A 20,367-nucleotide genomic window follows, 5' to 3' on the forward strand; every position below is an offset into this window, starting at 1 on the left:
TTAAAGAAAGACACAGGTGATACAGTAATAGATAACAAGGTAATGGCAGATTTATTAAATGAGTACTTTGTATCTGTTTTCACAGTAGAGGAAGAGGATAAAATACCAGTGATAGAAGGGAAACTAAAAATAGATCATAGAGAGAAAACTTATTGGATTCAACAGATGTAAAAAAGATGGTAAGAGAAAATAATGGGACTTCAGATAGATAAATCTCCAGGACGTAGGTGAGGGGATTGCAGAAGCTTTAGTCATAATCTTTCAAAGCTCTCTTGATTCAAAAATTGTGCATTAGATTGGAAATTTGCTAATGTCACTCCATTATTCAAGAAGGCTGGAAGAGAGAAAAATCAGGTAACAACAGGCCTGTCAGTTTAATGTCAGTTGTGGGGAAGCTACCAGAATATATCATTAGGGGTAGATTGACTGAGCACTTGAACAAATATGAGCTGATCAGAGAGAGCGGACATAGCTTTTTGAGGAGCACACTAATAAAGGTAGATAAGGAAGTGTCTATGAATGTTGTCGATATGGACTTCCAGAAGGCATTTGATAAGGTTCTACATGAGATTATTAGCAAAAGTGAGAGTACATGGAATTGGAGTTGGCCTTTTGACTTTGGTTGGAAATAGGTTTGGAGGTAGGAGAGTGGGGATAAAGGGTAGGTACTTCAATTGGCAGGGTGTGACAAGTGGTGCTCCCCAGAGATCTGTTCTGGGGCCTCAACTTTTCACCATATTTATTAATGTCTTGTATGAAGGAATAGAGTTGTACATCCAAGTTTGCAGATGACACTAAGTTAGGAGGGACAGTAAGTCATGCAGATGGGAATGGGAAGCTGCAAAGGGACATAGACAGATTAAGTGAGTGGGCAAAACTAGGGCAAATGGAGTTCAATGTGGGCAAGTGTGAGGTCATCCACTTTGAACCCAAGAAAGATAAATCAGAATATTTTGAGAAACTAGGGCCTGTAGAGGAGCAAAGAGCTTTCGTCGTCCATGTACACAAATCATTAAACGGCAGTGGTTAGGTACAAAAAGCAATCAAAAAGGCTAATAGAATGTTGGCGTTTATCTCACGGAGGCTGGAATACAAAGGGAAGTTATACTTCAGTTGTACAGAGCATTGCTCAGACCTCATCTGGAGTACTGCATTCAGTGTTGGGCACTGCACTTCAGGAAGGGTATATTGGCCTTGGAGGGGATGCAGTGCAGATTCACCAGAATGATACCAAGGCTTAGAGATAAATTATGAGGGCAAGTTGCTTAAACTGGGCTTCTATTCCATAGGAAATTGAAGGCTAATCTGATCAAGGCGTTTAAAATGTTAAAAGGATTTGATACGGTAGATATGGAAAAAATATTTCCTTTCTGGAGGAATTGAGAACAAGGGGGCATAATCTTAAAATTAAAGCTAGGTGTTGAAGAGCAAAATCAGGAAGCACTTTTTCCACAGTGTATTAGAAATTTGTAACTCTTCCCAAAAAGCCTGTGATGCTAAGACAATTCAAGCTTTCAAGACTGTGGTAAGGTAGAATTTTGTCACATAAGGGAATCAAGGAATATGGAGCAAACAGGAAAATTGAGTTGAGAATTGAGCCATGATCTAATTGAATGGCAGAGCAGGCCCAAGGAGCTGAATGGCCTCCCCTCCTATTCCAGAGACCAAGACAAACCAATGTTTTGCTTGTGCATAGTACAATTTGTTCTGAAACTTTGTGAAGTGTATCAGATTTCAACTCTTTCAATACGCAGATTGGCAGTGAAAATGCAGTATTGGGTTAGGGAAGAGGAGTCTCCCAACACCTGACAACAGTAACCTCACAAAGGAAAACAAAACATTTTCCACCATGGGCATCTTAAGAAAAATTCAAACGACTGACTTCAAGGCTCTTGAATGAACTGGGTTTATTAGTTTTCAAAAAAATAAATCTTCCAAACAAGTACGAACAGAATAAGAGCCAACAATATGTATTTTTAATCTCAAAACAATTGAAGTTCTTTCCCACCCTCTCCAACGGGTAGTCCAACCACTGGTGGAATGAAGGCTGAAAATACTGGCAATACACAGCATCTGAAAAGCAAGTAAATGTTTTGGGTAGTCCTTCAGTTACTGGCAAACCTGCTGTGTGTTGCCCGCATTCTCTCTCTCATTTTAAATTTCCAGCATTCAGTTTTCGCCCCTTCCCCACATACACAGGATGAAAATGTCCCTTTGGTGGGTTTTCGAACACATTCAGGTTGGAAACCCATCAGCAGTTCTTCCTTTAGAATTTCCCTCGTGGAGCAATTTGCTCCATCACTATGTACAGTCTGTTCTGACTAGGATCTGGTTTATTTTTCTTTGCTCATTAATTTGGCAGTGGGAGCACCTCGCAATCAAGTTCTGGGATCAATGGCAGCAACAAAAAAAACCCAAACATAATTCATAATGCAACTGCACATTGCTACGTTGTCCTTAACCTTGAACAAGGAAAACTTGGGAGATAAAACTATGATGCACATTAGCAATTAACTATCTGTTCTGAACTAGCTGGCTGAGGAACCACAATGTTGAGCACAGTGAAGCTCGTCCATTAAAAGAAAGTTTGTACCTTGGCCCACTGGTTAAGAATGGATGGGGATTTTAATGGGAAACTAATATCCTATTGAACATTTTATGCCACTCAAAAGGCAGCATGGCTGGACAACCAGTGCAATTCTGCATCTTTCCTTGTGAATACTGCACTACCATATTATAAAAAAAGAGTAAAAGATTTAATTTGCATCAGGCAAAGTCAAATGCGCACGCACACACACAAACAAACTTTCTATGTAAACAGGGTTTCCAGAAATTCTCAAGGGCAGCTGAAAACACCTAGCGAAAGAATCATTGGTACTTAATAATGTCACGACAATCAACCGCAAAAATGAGTACCCACGTTCCTTAAAAGGGAGCTTTATTCTGCTGAATTATCACATACCCCTAAATGTTACAATGTGAGATACCTGCATTCGCCCCATGTGGAATGTCACAGCAGTGGAAAAAACTGTATATAGAACCAGGTTGTCTCAATAATATTTTTTCCCTTCAATGTTTTTCTCCTCCCCTCATGAAGGCGTTGACTCCAGTGTTGTTAGTAGTTCCATCAATGGCAGTCGCCCTCCAGTACTTTCCCCAAGTGGCCATTACTCAGGTACAAGCTTTAACAGTGTCGGCAGACTATCAACTGCAGAAGACATTGCAGGTGGGCCAGATATGTCCTCACCTGACACACACACACAGGTTAGCAATGTGAGGGAACCCTGGCTGATTCTCCCTGCACCAACCCAGGGATCAATAGCCATTTTAAAGCATATAGCAACAAGGGGCAATTACAAGTATGTAAATACCTTCCTTTATAACATTCAGCATTAGGGGGCAAATCAGGTGAATACAATTCTTCCTTAAATAAGCAAAGCAAAAATTATTAAAAACATTTTCATTCACAATTTATCTTGATAATACTGATTTAGTAATTGACTAATATTTAAGCTGTTTACAGCTTTAATTGCCTCTCACTTCTCCATCAACTACGACAGTAGCGCAGCCTGGGGTATTACAAAATATATCAATTCCACAACCACTGCATTCTCAGCTACAAAAAAGTTGAATTATAAAGTTCTTGTTTAAAACTATCTTTTATAAAAAAAAAGTCCTCGCATTAGTTACAAACCATAATTTGCAGATATATATTATTCTACCATTAATTTATATATATATATATAAAAACATATGTATATATTATTTTTTTTTTAAATCACACATAGGTACAGATATTCTATTTGAAATGCAGCACATATCAATCAAGATTTCACCAGTGTTGCTGAGATTGAGTTATGGTAGCAGCGTCTGAACAGTTTATTTGAAGATGCAGTGTTTTGCACTTCCCCTCTCCACAGCTCACTTGACCTCCACAGAATTAAAAATAATTCTGGCTGCATAGGGTTGCCAACCCTCCAGAACTGCCCTGGAGTCTCCAGGAATTAAAGACTAATCACCTGGACACTGCTGCGAGCAACCCGGGAGAAAAAACATAGCGGTATTAAAAAAAATTGTGTGCTTTTAAAATTTTCTTTGAACACTTTTGTTTATTAGTTTATAAAAATATTGGAGATGGGGGAAAAAAGGCCGTTTGACCGGGGAGGGCAGTTGGAGGCAGGAGGTCATGTGATTAAACCTCCAGGAATGCATCCAATCAGAGTTGGCATTCTTGGCTACACACCATTCCTAAACAGGCTCCAAATATCAGTGACTAAACCAAGAACGGCTGGCGGCAGCCATTTTGGTGCAACAATGAAAGAAAGAAATTAGATTTGTTCTATTTTTACAGTTAGTTAGACATGCCAGTTACACACACATCTCAACACTTTACAATACTCGGTCTTTGATATCGTTTTTCTAGCATGTTTCAGGATTGTGTTAAACTACTGCAATTGTAACATTAATGGACTCGCCTGTAAATGCTGTGTTGGGAACATATGCCACTGGAAAATGTTAAGAGTTTTATTTTTAATGAAAAATTCCTGGGAAATTTAAAATACAGGATGTAAAAGAAGATAGTCTACAGAGAGAACATCTGGGCCATTTTGAAAGTTATGTTGGTTGGTACTTAGGAGGGTTCATGTGTACATTGTGCATCTCTCGTCTACCCCCCCCACCACCATCCGCTGCTTGAAGAAAAAAAACATATCACCAACTTGCTTTACTAGCACCAAGGACAGAGCCAGCAGATCTATTTATCATCAGGAGAAAAGATGGACCTGAAGATGAGGTGCTTGTTATAAGGGTTTCCAACCAAAATAATTGGGCGGAAAATGGATAAAGCAAGGGCTACTAGCAAATTCATGTGGCAACCAGTTTCGGAGCTGGCACAGAGAGAACAGATATACATGATGAATAAAACAAGTTGCATGAATACATTGGATTCTTTCATTTTTCACGAATGCAATGGCTGCAGGAAAGACGGAAAGCATATTAACCTACAACATCCACAAAACAAGACTCTGTACCACAGACAGTGCGTTAATAAAATTCAGTCACTTGTTCAACTGATTCTTCATCAGTTACTACTGTTTGTGGACTTGTGATCACTGGATGTGATCTTACATTTACTGTAACTGTTAACCATATCTCTTTGCCGGTCTGGGACCAACTGGGATCGAAACTTAAGTGGCCAACTAGATTGTTCAGCTGGTCTATTCCAGCCTCAGTAAACACTGAACATGTATAAGGATTAAATAAGGTCAGTGTTGCACCATCTGCAGTGGTCCAACAGGCTACGCCACGGAACGGCAGGAGAGGATTCAAGCCTGTGATCACACGTGCACACACAGAACTGACCTCAGCCATGCCATCAGCGCAGGCAGCTGGAAAGGAGGCCAAGTGGTTTATTGCATGAACAAAAAGGAAATTAAAAAGTTACCCAGGGCCCATTCTCACGCACCTTTTAGCTGCTGGTTTGACCAGACTGGCCGCAGTGTTTAAACACTCGAAAATCCTCGATATTGTTTGAATACGTATGCACATTAGTTGGTAGTTGAGTTATAGAATCATACAGCATGGAAGGAGGCCATTTGGCCCATCATGCCTGTGCCGGCTCTTTGAAACAGCTATCCAATTAGTCCCACTCCCCTGCTCTTAGCCCTGCAAATTTTCTCCCCTTCAAGTATTTATCCAATTCCCTTTTGAAAGTTACTATTAAATCTGCTTCCATCACCCTTTCAGGCAATGCATTGCAGATTATAACAACTCATTAATAATAGTTCTTATAAAATCTGTATTATGGTGGCCATTAGACATTGCAGGGTCCAAAGGCCAAGACTGGATGCGTCCAGTCTGATTGTTGGTATTTCGACAATGGACCCATCCACTTTGGATGTTGGGTGTCTGAATGTTTACAGGTGGTGCTACACTGGACAAGGGTTACAGTAAACTGACCTACTGGAGGTAGACTGGATGTGTAAACCAATACAAAATCTGATTTTTCTCTGTACCTATTGGCATGCATTTATTAGTATAAAATTAAGGAGCATATATAAAATGGGAAACAAAAAAAAGTTATTGTAGCAGCTTCCAAAAGTTTGAACCAACAAGATTCAAAAGGCTAACTGGAAATAATTTTCATCTCAAAGAAGCCAGCAAACACTAGGAGAGAACAATAAGGAGTACTGATTTGAGAGAGAAGTGTTTGGGTAAAGGAAAGAGACACATAGAAAAAGAAAGTAAAAACATTTTTTTTGGTAAATACTGACTACTATGTAAATATCACAACCAAATCACAAGATGCAGGTACCATTAAGCAGGCAGATGTACCCTTCAATAAGCATGCAGCAATCCAGGGAGGTAAAAGGATAACAGGTCAGCATCCTAGCATTTTGCAAAGATTTGCTGGTGCTTAAAACCCAGATTACAATTAGATTTGGGACATCAAAAAAAATCAATTCTGCAGTAAAAGAGTATAGGGAGTGTTCAAATTTCTTTACTGAAGAAAAAAAACATGACTGCATCAAATGTGGAGTGTTTTCAATCAGAAAGAGAAATGAAGGTGGTGTAAAGGGAGGAGGAACTTTGGGGGGAGAAAGAGGGCAAATGAAAGCAGGGCATCAAAGGAAGAGACATTAAAGCGGCCATACGAGAAAATTCTATTGGCTCCCTGCCAAATTTGCAAAGGTCATTAGGTATGCTGCAAATTCACATCTGCCATTGTAGTGAAACAAAGTGATTCTAATCCAACAAGACAACGCATCATTTACTACATATACATCGACACACCATGGCCAATTCTAATTGATAAAATGGGACAAATTTTAAAGTGCATTAAAAGGAGGAGTAGGTAACTTGTGGGCAAGTGTTATAAAACGGTAAATATTTATCCCAAGTTCACCTACAATTTTTTGTGGTCAAAATTCTTGTAGATTGTATAATCAGCTCACAGTGAATGCTAATTATGGCAAATCATCACTGTGCATATGCAACCTTTAAACTCCAAGCCTCGATTTTATACAGTTCAGAAATTTGCATTGCTTTGCAATTCTAGCATAAACAGGATAAGAGGGGATGGAAAAAGATATCATCTGTCTTCAAGTATTCTGCCCCGACCCCACCCTACTCTGATTGCCTAGTAGGTAAAGTCATACTCAGTGTGTCGTACTGAGCCACATATGGAACCAAAAGGTCCCAGATTAGATTCTCAGTCTGTGCAATTGTGTACTTAGGGTTGCCAGTCCTCCAGGATTTCCCTACAGTCTCCAGGAATTAAAGATTAATCTCCAGGACACTGCTCTGAGCAGTGCGAGAGAAAAATCATAAGGGCACTAAAAACTGCTTTAAAACATTTTCTTTGAACACTTTTATTAGTTATAAAAATATCGGAAAAAGGCTGTTCTACTGACAGTCAAGAGTCATCCAATCAGGTAATGAAGTGTCTATTCATTTTCCAATTGGTATGGGAAGGCTGTGGGCAGCAAGTGTGGACCAATGGTGGGAGTGTGGGGGCAGGGCAGTCGGAGGCAGGAGGTCATGCAATGACACTTCCAGGAATATGTCCAACCAGACCTGGCAACTCTATTTGCACTGGTGCACTCCAATTAGTCGCAGCACCCCTTGGGTGAGCAACCAGGCTCCGTGCCCCTAACTGTCATTAGTGACCCCGTGTTGGAAAGGGCACAGGTGTGGACATTGGTTGACACCAGAATTGGGGGCTCAGCTGTGATATCCATGGGCACACACTCACTATCGAGACTCACAGGCAGTCAGGCAAGGTACCAGAGGGGCTGCCACTTTCCATGGAACAAAAAACATTTACCTCTTAGGAAATTCCTCAAGTTTTTTTCAAATAGCGTTTGGCCGGATCGGACTACTCCCATTTTTTTTTTTTTAAAAACCTAGTTGGTAACAGCGAGGCATTTTGTCCTCCGCAAAACAATTAAAGCCCAGCTTCACCATGCCAGCCAGCTGCTCATGAAGGGAGGAGATACCACGGCAAAAGAAAAGGATGGATTAAGAAACAAACTGAAAATTGATTTGAATCACTAAGTTATTCGATAAGCCCACAAGGAGAGTGGTAAGTTTCATGTCTGCAGGCCAGTGGTTATTCTGGTAATTTCCATAGAAAATAAGGTAAATGTCAATCAGGAGTGATTGCCAGCATACATCTCAAGCGATGTCAACCCTCAACTGACAGGAACCACAGGTTTATGCAAATCAGGCACGAGGTTTCCACAGGTTTGTTTTTTTAAATGTCAACTGTTCTACTTATGCACATATTCAAGGTTATATAAAAAGTTTCTTACAACATTTTAAAATGGAAGAGGTCTGAAGCCTTTCATAAACCCGGTAGCAAACACCCCACTGACAACAGGTTCAAACATAGTGCACCATATACACGGTAGAGTTCAAGATATACCTTGGCTCCCATCAGTAAAAAGGAATGTTGTGTGGAGATTTTATTTATTTGTTTATAAATCTGCTTGCTTTCTCTCTCTCTCTCATATTATATAACTATTTTACAAGGATCAGTACAGAGACCCAAGAATTAACTCTCTTGCAGGTTATGCCCATTGGGGTCCTATGTTAAGACACAACTATCATCATCATTCATAGAGCTATGACATACTAGTCCTTACCGAACGAGCTTTAAATCCACAACATGCAAGGAGGTTGTTAAATTTATACCTCAATAAGATGTTGGTGCAGCTTGCACTATTATAGTTACTGGAAAGGACGGAGAGGGTAATTACCAGCCAGTGGTCTTTTTTGGTATGGGGGTGGGGGAAAGGTGTATCTCAAGATAGAGGAAATTTTACTGCAAACCCCCACCCCCACCCAACATTTTATCAGTGACAGAATTAATCGGACTTGAAAACACACAAAAATTATCCTCTTTCCATTGTTCAAGCACTGAGGGCAGACACGTCAAGTGTTACTGATGTATAGTCTCTCCAGTTTTTGGCTGTTATCATAAATCTCCCTGAAAACCTACTCAAAAAATGCTAATAAAGCAAGTGATGGTGGTTAATACCACAAAGTCTTCATTTAAGCAACATCAAACCCAAGGTTTCAGGACCCAACAGTGTTGTTACAGCAGAGTCTGGATCTGATCTATCTATTCAAAAAGAAAGTGTCGACTTGGCACAGGAGGGCCAAATTGGTACGTTATTTGACAGTAGATGGTGGGAAAAATTCCCCAGCAATATCAACATCTGCTTTTTGCCAGTGCAGCCTCCATCGCAGGCTCTTCTCCAAACTTAACAGAAACATGCCAATTATCTGCCACCTTCACCACAGCCACACTGTGGGAGAACTGTCACCACACGGACTGCAGCGGTTCAAGAAGCGGTTCAAGAAGGCGGCTCACCACCACCTTCTCAAGGGCAATTAGGGATGGGCAATAAATGCTGGCCTCGCCAGCGACGCCCACATCCCGTGAACGAATAAAAAAAAACACATCAGACTGTTGTACCACCTGTCCTAATATCACCTCATCCCGTTCGGAGTCGCCCCTTCATTTCCCGTGAAAAAACCCGCAAGTCCTCCTATCCCTATGGCAAAGACCTCCCTCGAGCTAGAAAATTTGTGCTGTATTAATTCAGCCTTGGTTTGCAGTCTTACAACCAAGACTACTGGTACTTGATAGTCCATGTGCTCAACAGCTGTCCTATGGTGAAAGGGGAAGAAAGGACAACAGTCAAGGTTGAACCGATTCTCCGGCTAAAAACCTACTCAGACATCTCTACCAGCTCCTCGTGCAACTGTGTAATACTTAGGCAAATACAAGTGCAGGTTGCTATCTCTATGAACACTGCATTCCTGCAACACCCATGCTTCACCACTCAGGTCCCAAGTGCTCAGGGAACATAATGTTCAGTCATTCATCAAGGCTGCAAAGTGCATCATCTCCAGTTCAGCTAAACTATACTGCACCTACCATCCAGGCTGTACATTACTCACTGTTAATGGAGTAGATCACTGTGTTCTCCCCATTCCCTTGTGCATACCCATTTCCTTTAATTGCTACCTTTTCTTTGAAGATGTTGGCTTAATTAGTTGAAGGGCTTTTCTATAGACAATGGTTTTATTCAGAGAGCAGGAGGAGATGAAATCTTCACAACTCGTTTGTCTGCAGCTACTATTAATTTCGGCAGACTCGGCCTTGTGTCTTTGAACGCACCAATCAGCATCTGCTCTGTGATGTCGTCACAGTGAAACGTCCAATTAGATTTGTAGACCAAAAATAGGGCAACCATTGCTAGCTGGCAAATGTGCTGTGGACAAACTCCTCCCAGCACAATGTTGGTAGTGCAGGTCCACTTTACTTCCTCTTGAATGAAACGGTTGTTTTCTGGACTCTGCTGAAGAGCTGTTACGCAAAGAATTACTCTTCAAAAAAGAGAGGAACATCGTTGATACTTCATACTGAAAGTACCATTCTCCTCCTCTACAGTTGCTTTGCCCTTTTAAGTTGGCCGATTCTCGCCTGCAAATCCTCACCGCTTCTTCCTCACGTTTTAAAAAGCACTGAAGATTGAAATGCCTTTGCGTAAGTTTATGTATTTTTAACGAGGTATCCTGTTTAGTTTAAAAATGACAAAAAAAATGTATGCCATCTTCCTCTTAGACTCATTGGGCCAGAGGGGGAAAAGGGTTTGGGTTGATTATTTGTTGCTCGGACAGTTGCAATATCTGCTGCTGCTACTGCTGTTTTACGGGACCTTAGTTACAACAGAAGTGCTGTGCGCTTAAGGGCTGATATTTATTTGTAAAAAGTTAAGCACCATAAACCCTGAGCACTGTACGAACTAACCTGCACAAGCAGGGGGTGGGGGAGGGAGATGAAAACCAGCACTAAAAACTCGAGTCTTGTTTTAACAGTTTATCACCAGGGCCTCTGGTTTATGGTGAACGAACAAATCAAATTCCATTTTTATTAAATGGGATTCAGAGATTCTTTTTCAACCCACATTTGGCGACTGCATTCTACGATTCAGTCCATGATATCAGTGACCTTTGTTCATCATCATAACCCCCTCGTTCCTTAAAAACTACTACTGCCTCACGCCCTATCTGGAAGACACCTCAGATGCTTCCGATTTCACTGGTTGAAAATACTGTGAATTGTGCTGATGCAGAAATGAGCAATGGGTCAAAATGAAAATAAAAAATATTTATATTTTAAGAGAAGGAGAAAAAAATAATTGTATGTAGAGTTAAAAATTGGTTGCTCTCGGTGAAGTGTAGACAAGTTACAGTGGGCATAGAGGTTTACTTCTTCTGTATGATGGGATTGTACCAGTTAGAGACTATACAGTCTGTCTGAAACAAGTCATGTCTCTATAGTAAACTGTTATAAAGATGTATCTTAGTAGAAGCAGTTGATAGAGGTCTTTAAGATTATGAAAGAGTTAGATAGGGTAGACGTAGAGAAGATGTTTCTACTTGTGGGGGAGACCAAAACTAGGGGCTATAAATATTAGTCACTAATAAATCCAACAGAGATTTCAGGAGAAATCTCTTTACCCAGAGAGTGGTTATAATGTGGAACTCGCTACCACAAGGAGTAGTTGAGGCAAATAGCATAGATGCATTTAAAGGGAAGCTAGATAAACACGAGGGAGAAAGGAATAGAAGGTTATGTTGACAGGGTGAGACGAAGAGGGGTGGGAGGAAGCTTGTGTGGAGCATAAACACCGGCAAAGACCAATTGGGCCGAATGACCTGTTTTTGTGCTGTAAATTCTATGTAATTTGGTTACAGTCACACCCTGTGTTTAGGGTCATATCTCTGCCCAGAGGATACCGCAAATTCACAAATCGGTATACAATTCATGACTGACAGTACAGACCCCTAAGCCGTGCTAGGACACTGGACTGGTAAACGGGTACTTACAGCAGCCGAGTAAGCCAGATAAGGGACTGGCAACCCCAGTACTACAAAAGGCCCATCGGGCTCATCTACCACACAGCCCTTCCCTCCCTCTACTTATTCAGAACAGTTTGGAAAAAAATAATTCCGAGAATTAAGAATACTGCAGTTTAAAACACAGTAGTTTGTTTGGGAACTCTGCTCCGGAACTGTAGGGTGGTAGTATGGTTTTATTTCAGGCTCAGTACACGGTAAGAGCCCTAGATCTGAGGTAATACTGTCATCTTCATGATAAGTCTGCACTGATGGACACACCAATGAAAAGTCATCGACCTGAAATGTTAACTCTGTCTCTCGCTCCACAGATGCTGCCTGACCTGCTGAGTGTTTCCAGCATTTTCTGTTTCTATTTCAGATTTCCAGCATCTGCAGTGTTTTGGTTTTGGACACACCAATAGTGTGGAAGGTTGCAGCTAAGAGACGCATGGGTAGGAATACTTCATATTTCAGCTGCCTAGGCCCCAAACTCTGGAATTCTCCTCCCTAAACCTCTTTACCTCTCTCTCCTCCTTTAAGACACCCCTTAAAACCTACCCCTTTGATCAAGCTTTTGGTCACCTGCCCTAACATCTCATGCGGCTCGGTGTCAAATTTTGTCTGATAACGCTCCAGTGAAGCGCCTTCGGAATTTTTGCTACGTTAAAGTTGTTGTTGTGCACCTGCCCAATCTGCGAGGAAATTATGCATATAACGCCACAATGAGGAGGAAAAAAATATTTACTGGGAGAGGTGGGGGGAAAGAGAAATCTATCCCAACTTTTCACCATGCATCAAAGAATTATATGTGGGAATACCCCATTTTCTTTTTAAGTCCATCCTATGACTAAAAGGGATCTTTACCCATGGAGAGCTCTGATGTTTGTTAAACTCGCAGTGCACGTGGTCAGTAATTCCCCCCATTCTGACACCATTTACTCTCACATAGGCTGCCATCGTCCCAACCTACCTGTAGAGTCCACTCCACATGATTTCAATTTGTTTTGGATGTTATTTTTTAAAATTAGAACAAATTAAAATAAAAGCTTAGGAACGTCTCAGTTACAGGCCTACACAGTAAGCATAAAAATCTCCACATTGCAGGTTGCACACTGCTGTGTCAAAACATTTTTTTTCCTCCCCTATCCTAAAAGGGCCTTGTAGCGAGGTGGCCAACATATAACATTAATTTCTTAAGTGTGCTCTTCAGGGCCAGGGACTGCGACTTGGGTTTTAGCTGGAGAGGATTTAGTCACCCAACTGGAAGACGCTGTCTCTGCTGGTGCAATACATGCCGATGAGAAAGTCTCCAGCCTAGGAGAGGATGGCATTAGAACGACTAATTCCTATCAAATTGTCGGCGCTGAGTGATCGCCTTATAGCAGCTTTGCTCAAGTCTTTGTATTTGTCCTCACACAACCTGGAGATTGCCTGGAGGGGGGGAAAAAAAAAAAAAGGAATTATTCGCCAGTCCTCATTTTCACCAACTTCATTTATTTTAACTCCTTTTCATCGATCCGCATTTTTAAGCTACCTTCTTCCTCCAAATCTCCCCACACCATGCAATGTCTGTCACCTAAGAGGGCGGGCAGGTAATGTGGCCATAACTCCTGCCAATGGAACGATTTGCTAGTCACTTTCTCCTTTTGGGGCTTTGCCGACAGCGCACTTAATGTCTGCTTGGAGATACTGTCAAGTCTGGGAACACCACTTGGGAGAACTGGAAGGTCCAAATTCGGTTGCGCCATTCAACCTAACAGTCTAGAGAATGTTGCGAGACAACTTCTCATTGCTCCCCTCCCCTCCCCTCCATGCCCACCGTTCCTTGAAGTATGGTTTCCAACCCTGATGCACTGAAAGGGTGGTGGAAGAAGATTCAATAATAACTTTAAAAAGGGAACTGGATAAATACTTGACATGGAAAAATCTGCAGGGCTATGGCAGCAGAGCAGGGAGTGGGTCTAATTGGATAGCTCTTTCAAAGAACCACCACAGGCATGATGGGACGAATGGTCTCCTTCTGTGCTGTCTCAATCTATGATTCTATGCTTTTCCATTGCAGATAAGCTCCTTTGGTGAAAGGTGAGGGCACTTAAGTCATACCCTCCCTTTCAAAAAGTACAACATAAAATTAAATATTCTCCCTTTGCAAAATGGATTATAATTTTAAAATAAAATGTGCTGATTGGTGTGGGGGGGGGGGGGGGAAAGGGAGGAGAGAAGGGAGTAAAGAAGACTGCATGGGTGTCACCTGTGGTACTAATGTGTGCCTCCCAATGCCAAGTTAGGAACAGGAGCAGGCCATTCAGCCCCTCAAGCCTGTTCCGCCATTCAATTAGATCATGGCTGATCTGTACCTTAACTTAATCTACCTGCCTTGGTTCCGTAACCCTTAATACCATGCCTAACAAAAGTCTATCAATCTCATTTTTGAAATTTGCAATTGATCTCCAGCCTCAACAGCAGGGGAGTTCCAGATTTCCACTACCCTTCGTGTGAAGAAGTGCTTCCTGACATCACCCCCGAACGGCCTAGCTCGAACTTCAAGGTTATGCCCCCTTGTTCTGGACTCCCCCCACCAGAGGAAATAATTTCGCTCTATCTGTAAGGATAAACCCAGCAACTACAGGCCAGTCAGTTTAACCTCGGTTGTGGGAAAACTTTTAGAAACGATAATCCGGGACAGAATTAGCAGTCACTTGGACAAGTGTGGATTGATTAGGGAAAGCCAGCACGGATTTGTTAAAGGCAAATCGTGTTAATAACTTTTGATGAGGCAACAGAAAGGGTCAATGAGGGCAATGCAGTTGACGTGGTATTCATGGACTTTCAAAAGGTGTTTGATAAAGTGCTACATAATAGGTTTGTCATCAAGAATGAAGCCCATGGCACAAAGGGGGCAGTAGCAGCACGGATACAAAATTGGCTAAGTAACAGGAAGAAGAGAGTAGTGGTGAACGGTTGTTTTTCAGACTGGAGGGAGGTGTACAGTGGTGTTCCCCAGGAGTTGGTACTAGGACCACTGCTTTTCTTGATATATATTAATGACTTGAACTTGGGTGTACAGGGCACAGTTTCAAAATTTGCAGATGACACAAAACTTGGAAATGTAGTGAACAGTGAGGAGGATAGTGATAGACTTCAAGAGGATATAGACAGGCTGGTGAAATGGGCGGACACGTGGCAGATGAAATTCAACGCAGAAAAATGTGAAGTGATACATCGGTAGGAAGAATGAGGAGAGGCAATATAAACTAGAGGGCACAATTCTAAAAAGGGTACAGGAACAAGGAGATCTGGGGGTATACGTGCACAAATCGTTGAAAGTGGCAGGGCAGGCTGACAAAGCGGTTAAAAAAAATACGGGATATTGAGCTTTATAAATAGAGGCATAGAGTACAAAAGCAAGGAAGTCATGATGAACCTTTATAAAACAGTGGTTCGACTAGAACTGGAGTATCGTGTCCAGTTCTGGGCACCGCACTTTAGGAAAGATGTGAAGGCCTTAGAGAGGGTGCAGAAGAGATTTACTAGAATGATTCCAGGGATGAGGGACTTCAGTTACGTGGATAGACTGGAGAAGCTGGGGTTGTTCTCTCTGGAACAGAGACAGTTGCGAGGAGATTTAAAACCTTGAAGGGTCTAGGCAGAATAGATAGAGAGAAACTGTTCCCATTGCCGGAAGGGTCAAGAACCAGAGGACATAGGTTTAAGGTGATTGGCAAAAGAACCAAAAGGTGGCATGAGGGAAAACTTTACGCAGCGAGTGGTTAGGATCTGGAATGCACTGCCTGAGAGGGTGGTGGAGGCAGATTTAATCATGGCTTTCAAAAGGGAACTGGATAAGTACCTGAAAGGAAAAAATTTGCAGGGCTACGGGAATAGGGCGGGGGAGCCAGCACTGACTCGATGAGCCAAATGGCCTCCTTCCATGCTGTAACCTTTCTATGATTCTATACCCTATCAATTTCTTACTCATCTTAAACACCTCAATAAGATCACCCTTTTTCAAATTGGAGTCTCTGAGGTCATCACGTTTCTGTACTTTTTGTTTTTATTGACTTACTAATGTTACTTATCTTACCACACAATATTAATAAGAAAAAGAACAAGGCCCCAAGCCTTACACACCATATAACACCCTTGACATCCTACCAACCCAGACCGACTATAAATTAACCTTATCTCAACGAGCGCAGTTTCCAACGTGTGCACAATATACCAACTACCCTACTACACGGATATATACCCCTGAAAGTCAGCAGGGAACACTGTAATGATTTCATAAAACATATATGTATGCACTCTTTAAAAAAAAATTTCAAAAATAGGCATTCTGCAAGGATGGCGTTATTTTTATTTAGGCATACAGCATGCTTCTTGAGACAAAGAGGCTGGAGAATTTATCAATATTGCCGGACCAGGAGCCAAGGTAGGTCAGCGAGCAAAGGGGTGATGGGTGAACAGGACTTGGTATGAGGTAGGATACGGAGGGTGCAAGGTGGGAGGCCAGCCAGGAGAGCACAGGGTCACCAGGAGTTTGTTGTTATTTGGGGGGTGGCGGGGGAAGGGTGCATTTGGTAAATTTCGAAAGTCACTGAATTAACAGAGGCCAGCCGACCCTCGACAGAGAATGAGGCATAACTTGGGGGCGGCTCAATTTAGGAGCTGCCCCACATTATCCATATGTCCCTGTTATATACTCTGTAGGTCATAGAAACAGTTGTAGCTTCCAATAAGGCCGGTCTGTTGGCACTAGAGAGTAACATTGATAGCACGCTCTCCTTTGAGTCAGCATGTCATGGGTTCAAGCCCCACTCCAGAGACTTGAGCACATAACCTGGATTGACACTTCAGTGCAGTACTGAGGGAGGAGCTGTCTTACAAATGTAACTTTAAACCGAGGCCCCATCTGCCCTCTCAGGTGGACGTAAAAGGTCCCATGGCACTTTTCGAAGAGCAAGTGAGTTCTCCTAGTATACTGGCCAACACTTAGCCCTCAACCAAAATCACAAACAAAATAGATTATCTGATCATTTATCTCACTGTTGTCTGTGGGAGCTTGCTGTGCACAAATTGGATGTCATATTTCCCTACATTACAACTTCAAAAGTACTTTATTGGCTGTAAAGTGCTTTGGGACGTCCTGAGGTCGGAAAAGGCATGATATAAATGCATGTTCGTTTGTTCTTTCTCTCTAACAGCCATTACCTCTAGTTTCTGTGCTCGCTCTTTGCTGAGTGGCTCCAAGGGGAAGTTCATATTGTTGTCATCTGCCAGAGAGCGCAGATCAAAGTAATATTTGGCATAAACACTAGCAGGAACATTAATGTTAAACTGTAGCATCTCTAGGAACTGTCTCTCCATCTCATTCCTGTAGGGAAATAAAGCATCATGAGAACCTTTCAAGGAAGAAAAATACCTGGTTAAATGACAGCAGATAATTAACAACCAGCCCAATCAAAAATGCAATTCACTTCAACAGTCCAGAAAAATGAAGTGGAAGCCAATAGTCAGACCATTGGGTCAGAAGATACTGCACATTCAAGCTTAAAACTGTCAACACTGTTTGCAAATTTAGTTGTAAATTTTCATGCTCCCGAAGTATCTAGCTCTAGAGTTCCCTGGTCCCACTGATCGAATTGCCTGCTGACACTCTCTCTCAAGGGCTCCCAGTTGAAAAATAGCCACTTGGGTGAGGTATTAGTGGGACAGTTGCGGCCTGTGGAGTCGTGGCACAAGTCCGTGTCTTCAGGAGAGATGGGTAAAGTAGAGAGAAAAAAAAATTTGCCTACTGGATGATGTTACATAAGCAGCAAAATTTGTAATTCGACTAGTCGCCATCTCTTCCCCCAACTACAGATCATGTTACTAGTCGTCAAAAAACTGTTAGAACAACTATCTAACGAAAACACAAGCCATCAGATCCTAGTATGAAATTATAAGCATTTTCACGAGGGATGTAACATGAGGCACTCACACTTGGTCCACCTTTCTCAGTTCTACTCCTAAGCAACAACTTGCATTTAACGTCGTACAACATCCCACGGCACTTCACAGGAGCCTAATCAAACAAAACTTGACACCGAGCCACAGAGATATTAGGACATCAAGGAGGTAGGTTTTAAGGAGCATCTTAAAAAGGAGGAGAGAGAGGTAGAGAGGCGGAGCGGTTTAGGGAGGGAATTCCAGAGCTTGGGGCCTAAGCAACCGAAGGCACGGCGATGGAAATCGGGGACGCGCAACAGGCCAGAATTGGAGGAGTACAGAGATCTCAGGAGGTTGTAGGGCTGGAGGAGGTTACAGAGATAGGGAGGGGTGAGATCATGGAATATAAATGAGGCATGGTGCAGAGGGCCAACTGGATCAGTGATCCACAAAAAACACAGGACTACGAACGTGCCATTTTAAGAGCATGCCATAAACCTGCACAGTCAGTCCCCCATGTGTTCGCACTCCAGGTATCCAAATTACAAAGCAGTATTCGGTGCACATACGGAGACTGGATCCTGTTGCACAGTGCTGGTGCAAGAGAGCAGCAGAGGCCATACTCTCAAAACAGAATGAAGTTAAATTGTCAGGCTATACTCTGCTACCAGGTTTGATGGGAGTAGGTTTGCAATTATAATTAGAGAATATATAAGATGCAAAGTGAGGTGGCAGTTACTGGGCATCCATTACATCATCTTCACACAAGAATCCCCCCACCCCACCCACCCCCACAAACTGAATTGTTAAAAAAACTCAGAAAAGAGAGAGATATTCAGTCCTCCTTCTTTCTGAACCCTAGCATCCCGACAACAGATGAAAAGGATTCATATGTTGTGCATTATCAGCAAATGACTCAGAGCCACTTTCACCAGGATGATAACGGAGAGGTTTACAGGGGGGGGGGGGGGGGGCGGCGCGGGGAGGGGAAAGCACACACGCACAAAGGCCTCAGCCAGTTGCCACGGCAACAAATGGACTCTCAGAATGCTGCTGTTATCATGTCAGAGGATGAGGGCTCTTGAACCTGCAGAGGCGCATTACAGAAAGGCTTTTAACGGGAGACTGAGCTTTGTTATGCAACAGGCTAATATAGGTAGCATATACCAGGAGTGCTGCACTCTGTTGCCCTTGACATTCTACGGCCATGGAAGCTGTGCTATTCTCGATGAGCTTTATTTAATAATTATCTTAAAATGAACCTCAAGGTCCACTTACTCTCATCTTTTATCAGCTTCCATTTTGAATGAAGCTGAACAAAGGCACCAATGCAAAAGACAGCCTAAACCTTCTTATTAATTCACTTGTCTTTCACTCCAATAATCACAGCAAGGGGAGCATCTACAAAGTGTAGCAAGTAAATAAAGCAGCAGTGCCACACAAAAATTTGTAGCCAGCTTCCCCTGGTGCTGCTCGAGTGCGGCCCATGAATGTACCAGAGAAAGGCCGGGTCATTCGCCCAGCTTGTTTCCCAAACACTGAAAAATCACTTAGTACTCTAAATGGACTGCTGATCTTGGTAAACAGCATAGCCTAGCACCTGGTATTATACCAACCTCTCACAAATCACACCTAAAAAGGCACCATTTAGTGCATTTAAGGATTTTAAAACTTTTAAAGGGAGTGGGATAAGTAAAGGGGAAAAAATATCCATGCTTCTGTATGACTCCTAACACAGCACAAGGCCCTCATCCACTTTTATTTGGGAAACGCAAAGGAAATTCAGCAGATTCCTGGGCTTGAGCACGCCAATTAAGTCACAACAGGTTACTTAGTCCGAAAGCTGTGTTGACTCAGCAAAGCGAACTTCAAACTGCAGGTAGGTTTAGCAGAGGCCAACTCAAATACTTACATATCCTCAACCGTCATGTCTTTCAGGATCTGACAGTAGTCCACGTTCCACACAGCCTGATCATCCCAGACCTTGGAAGCCAGGAGGATGGCACCCAGCACGATCCGTTTCCAGTTACTAGGACAGATATCTATCTCAGCGTATGTCAGCAATCTTTCTAGGTATACCTGCAAGAAGTAGTGTTCAATCCATTTACTACTTACTGTACAAACAAGATTGAAGGCAAACACTCATTGAATGCAACAAACTCCCAAAATACTCAGAATACCTTGTTTTTGGGTCAGAGGATGGAGGGAATGGGAGTTGCCAGAGGATGGAGGGAGGCCAAGCATACATACTAGTGTGTGTGTGTGTGTGTGTGTGTGTGTGTGTGTGTGAGAGAGAGATATCTCTCTATACACACACACACACACACACACACACACACGGCAGTGGGAGAATCTAGGGTTGTGTCCGCAATTTCCCGCTCCAGCAGTTCTAAATTTAAACTGCGCTACCCAGGGATGGCGGGAATTGGAGAAAGAACAGAGGTCAAGACAACCTGGTCTGCTCTTGTAGGTTTCTTGGCAGAGGGCTAAATGGGCAAGAATAACAGTTTCCAAGGAGTGGTT

General features: G+C 42.4%; 1 protein-coding gene across 2 annotated transcripts in view; it reads right to left on the minus strand.

Moving 5' to 3' along the window:
- Positions 1 to 1,892: 1,892 nt before the first annotated feature.
- Positions 1,893 to 20,367, minus strand: part of ccnyl1 (cyclin Y-like 1) — an 80,606-nt gene continuing 62,131 nt past the window's right edge. For both annotated transcript variants that reach the window (XM_067988080.1, XM_067988081.1), the window contains 3 exons: positions 19,757 to 19,923; positions 17,128 to 17,290; positions 1,893 to 13,347 (listed from right to left, as the gene is read on the minus strand). In XM_067988080.1, coding sequence (XP_067844181.1) covers positions 13,231 to 13,347; positions 17,128 to 17,290; positions 19,757 to 19,923 — 447 coding nt within the window. In that variant the 3' untranslated portion in view covers positions 1,893 to 13,230. The remainder of the gene's footprint in view (positions 13,348 to 17,127; positions 17,291 to 19,756; positions 19,924 to 20,367) is intronic.

This window comes from Heptranchias perlo, chromosome 7 (assembly GCF_035084215.1).
Source record: "Heptranchias perlo isolate sHepPer1 chromosome 7, sHepPer1.hap1, whole genome shotgun sequence".
In the NCBI taxonomy this organism is placed as follows: domain Eukaryota; kingdom Metazoa; phylum Chordata; class Chondrichthyes; order Hexanchiformes; family Hexanchidae; genus Heptranchias; species Heptranchias perlo.